This window comes from Chrysochloris asiatica, unplaced genomic scaffold (assembly GCF_000296735.1).
Source record: "Chrysochloris asiatica unplaced genomic scaffold, ChrAsi1.0 scaffold00008, whole genome shotgun sequence".
NCBI classification, from domain to species: domain Eukaryota; kingdom Metazoa; phylum Chordata; class Mammalia; order Afrosoricida; family Chrysochloridae; genus Chrysochloris; species Chrysochloris asiatica.
The window spans coordinates 9,758,629-9,763,148 of NW_006408526.1; the positions used below are offsets into that span (position 1 = coordinate 9,758,629).

Consider the following 4,520-nt stretch of genomic DNA (forward strand, 5'->3'; position numbering starts at 1 on the left):
CTGATTTGACTTGGATTTCTGGGCATTTCCTCTTGATGTACTGCTGCAGTAGGTTTTGAGTTCTCTTCAGCAAAATTTTACTTGCATGTGATATATTATTTGATGATTTTCACATTCCATTGGATCTCTCCCAATCTAGCTGGCCAGGTAGCTTTCAAGTTTCATGACATAAAGGATGAGTGAATGCTTCCAGTGCTGCATCCATTTGCTGAAAGATTTAAATTTGTATTCTATCAATTCTTGGAGCCTTATTTTCACCAATGCCTTCAGTGCAGCTTGGACTTCTTCCTCCAATACTGTCAGTTCTGATCATATGATACCTTTTGACATGGTTGAACATTGACCAATTCTTTATGGTACAGTGACTCTTATATTCCTTCCATCTTCTTCTGATGCTTCCTGAATCATTCAATTTGCCAATAGAATCCTTCAATATTACAACTTGAGACTTGAATTTTTTCTTTAGTTCTTTCAGGTTGAGAAATGCAGAGTGTGTTCTTCCCTTTTGGTTTTCTCACTCCAGGTCTTTGCACATTTCATTATAATAGTTGCCTTTGTCTCTTTTGAGTTGATTTTCTGTTCCTCATTTTTTTCCAATTTGCTTCTCTACGCTTAGGAGTCTCTTCTGAAATCCATTTTGGTGTTTTCTTTCTTTCCTGTCTTTTTAATGACCTTTTGATTTCTTCATGTATGATGTTCTCTGTATCATCCCACAACTCTTCTGGTCTTCAGTCATTAGTGTCTAATGCATCAAACTTATTCTTGATGTTTCCAGTGTCTATTAAAGTCTGTTTAAGAAACAGACCCAGATCCAATCTTCTGCACAATAAAGTAGCAACTTCTTTTCTTTTACTAAAGCAGAAACATTTAAGAAATCTATGAAATAAAGAGAACTTCTTTCACCTGTTAAGGGCATTTTAGTGGTTGCTGTGGTGTACTGTCCAGATTTTCCCTTCAGGATTTAGGAGTCTGTCTCAACTGCTGGGAATGTTGGCAACTGCCAACCCTCCACTGTGTCATTCTCAGGCATTGTCTTCAACCAAAGACTCTCCTCATCCACCCTCTCCCGGAGGGCACTCTTTTATCCAATGCCTGGTTAAGGTGAGATATAAAGGCCTTTGTCTCAAAAGAAAAAAAAATACTGTTTACAGTAATGACAAAAAGCTATAATACCAATAATGAATCTTTAAAAATCAGCAAGCCCTTTATATATATATATATATATATATATATATATATATATATATATTATTTTTTAAAGATTATTTAGAAATGTATACAAAGGGAGCTGCGGTGGCCATGACAATACATATAACTTTCAACCTTCCAACTACAGTAGCAAGGCTCTGAAAACTTCTTAGATACTACCAAATGCCTTGAGCAAATGAGTTCCTGGGTCTGGAATCTCAGTATCATAGATTTGGGGGACACCGTGGCCACCTGAAATAGCATCGTCCGCAAAGACAATGTTCCACATCCTGCTTTGGAGAGTAGCGAATGGGATCTTAAAAGCTCATGAGCAGCCATCTAAGGTGCAACTACTGGTCTCTCTTTGTTCGGAGGAAAGATGAGTGATGAAAATTGAAGATGCTTGGAAACAATTAATCCAGGACTAAAGGACCACGTGAACATCAGTCTCAATGATCCTGAAACCAGAATAATTAGATAGTGCCAAGTTACTACTACCAACTGTTCTGAAAGGGATTTCATTAGAAGGTTCTGGAAAGAGTGGGAGAAAATGAGGAACTAAACTGAAAATTATAAAAAAAAAAAAAGACCAACAACAGGAGTATACTACATTGGAGGGCTACAGCTGCTGCCCTCTGAATGCACCCCAGCCCACACTGTCCACATACAATGAATAACTGAATGCTCCAGAGTTATTAAAGCAGGCCCATTCCAGGAAGATATGGAACTCATCTGATAGGTACCTAAGGACTTGCTTAACTTTTCTTAGATGTCACAAAAGTCTAAGACATTTCTACCCATCATTCTTCCCTCTCTTTTTTGCTCAGAGTCAAAATGAACTCATGAACTGAGGATTCCATCAGCTTCTTCCAACTACCTCCCCATTTTGTTCATAGGATTTTAATAAAATCTTTGTGTATGTAACCCCAGATTGGCATCTGGTTTTTGGAGAACCCAACTAACATAGGAGCCTGTGCTTTAAGGGGAGAGACAGGGAAAGTATGGGAGAGGTACAAGAGGGTAAGTCAAAAAGTGTTGTGACTACGGTGCCAGTTCATATATTCACAGTTTATACCAAACAAAACATGTTTAAACTTGTCTTCATAATCAGTATGAGACTGAAAACAATTCCTCCCAGTAATACACATGTCTTACTCTCATTGTTGTTGTAGTTAAGTACCATGGAGTCAGTTCCAACTCATAGTGACCCTACAAAGGGTTTCCAAGGCTGTAAAACTTTATGGGAGCAAAAAGCCTCATCTTTCTCCCGCGGAACAGCTGGTAGTTTCAAACTGCTGACCCTGAGGTTAACAGCCCGATTTGTAACCACTATGCTACCAGAGCTCTCATTAGGTTGCCCCCAAAACAGGACTCAATCAAAAGAGTGACTTCCAAGAAGATATGCTGTGCTGGTTAAATTCAAGGCAGAAAGATCAGTTCAGAAGGTTATAGCAGCTATATTTTGGAATGCTAAAGGGGTAATATTGACACATCTTCTCACAGGACACAGTCTGATTATAGGGGCTTATGAAGAACTTTCAAGAAAACTGAAAACTGTATTGTGAAGGAAAGGGCCAAGAAAGCTATGCTGATGAATTTTTTCCATCATGACAACACACCTGGCTCATTCTTTAAGGGCAGCAAGTGCTATCCTACAAGCATTTCATTGGGAAACATTACCTTATCCATCCTGAAGTTCTCAAATTATCCCTTCAGATTCCTTTTTCTTACCCAAACTCAAAGAACATTTAAAAGGACTCAGTTTGAGTCCAAGGATACCAAACTTGCTTTTTAAATATGATATAAATAAAAAAGTACAGAATCATTTGGGGATGGGTTTGAGAGAGGGAAATACTACCTTCAGAAATATATGACCTACATGGGGGATATGTTGAGAAAAAATAGCTTCATATTTTGATATTTTTAATAAAAATTTCCATGATTTAATAGTTATATATATCCTGGTGTGGCGCTGTGGGTTAATGCGCCAGACTGCAAAGCCATTTGAACTGCAAGGTCACCAGTTCAAGCTTACCAGTGGCTCCTCGGAAACCCATACAGAGTCACTATGGGTCAGAACCAACTCAACGGGACTTAACAACAACAACTATATATATAGTTGGTGTTGCTAAGTGTGTAATTGATTCCAATTCATAGTGACACTATATATCAAATATAGATATATACACATTATTGTTGTTAAGTACCATTGAATCAGTTCTGACTCATAGAAAGCCTGCATAGGGTTTCTGAGGAGTAGCAGGTGAGTTTGAACTGCCGACCTTGTAGCTCTCAGTCCAGTGCTGATACTACAGCACCACACAAAGAGTCCATAATCTTTGTTAAACTATATAATTTACATGCAATGAAATTTCCCCAATCTTAAGTCCACAGCTTGATTTATTTTAAAAAGTGTATACATTTATAAAATCAACACTACAATCATAGTGCAAAACATTTCCATTACTCTCAAAAGTTTTTTTCTTGACTCATAAAAATCAATTCCCTTCCCCGAAACCTGACCCCTAACAAGTACTGCTCTACTGTCACTATGCTTTTGACTTTTTTAGGATGTCATCTCACTGGAATTATGCAGTCAGGACCAACTACATGATTTGGAGAGTCTGGTGCAATAAAAACACAGGGCCACTTGTTAAGAATTTCAAGACATATGCTGCATACACACAATGGAATATGTGCAATGTTAAAGACTAATAACAACCCATGAAATTCCCATAGCATGAATAAACCAGAAGGACATATGCTGAGTGAAATAAGGCAACTGCAAAAGGACAAATACAGTATGAGAACACAATTATAAAAAGTCAAGAAAATCTTACATACAAAAAGAAATATTCTTTGATGGTTACTAAGGATAGGAGGGAAGGATAAGAGGGAAAATCACTTAATAGAGAGTAGATATTTGTTAACTTGGATAAAGGGGAAGGCAAAATGCAACAAGGGGAATGACAACACAGTATGACCAAGGCAAAAGAAATCATTGGGAGGTGCCTAAGAATTACAGACCAAAAAGATAAATATTATTACATAGTCCTGGCACTGTGGGTTAATGTGCTGGAATGCAGAGTTGATTTGAACCACAAGATCGGTAATAACAAATAATAATCTACTAGTGGATGCATAGGCAGACATGCAAGCTGAATAGGCACGGGAGACAAATGGGACTACATCCACAAGCATATATACAGATTTGGCAGAAGATATTTCTACATATTTTTTTTAAGTTTTTTTGTTTTTGTGAATTGAGTAATAGTTTACATGGGAGAACATAGGTTTTGCACTCATAGTTTCCTTGCAATGATTACAATCCC

At 37.5% G+C, this 4,520-nt stretch overlaps 1 protein-coding gene across 1 annotated transcript in view; it reads left to right on the top strand.

The window, feature by feature from the left end:
- Positions 1–987: 987 nt before the first annotated feature.
- The window catches only part of LOC102836758 (chromosome unknown open reading frame, human C11orf70), a 62,363-nt gene continuing 58,830 nt past the window's right edge, over positions 988–4,520 (top strand). Inside the window, exons 1-2 of the mRNA XM_006833950.1 lie at positions 988–1,101; positions 2,119–2,208. Coding sequence (XP_006834013.1) covers positions 988–1,101; positions 2,119–2,208 — 204 coding nt within the window. The remainder of the gene's footprint in view (positions 1,102–2,118; positions 2,209–4,520) is intronic.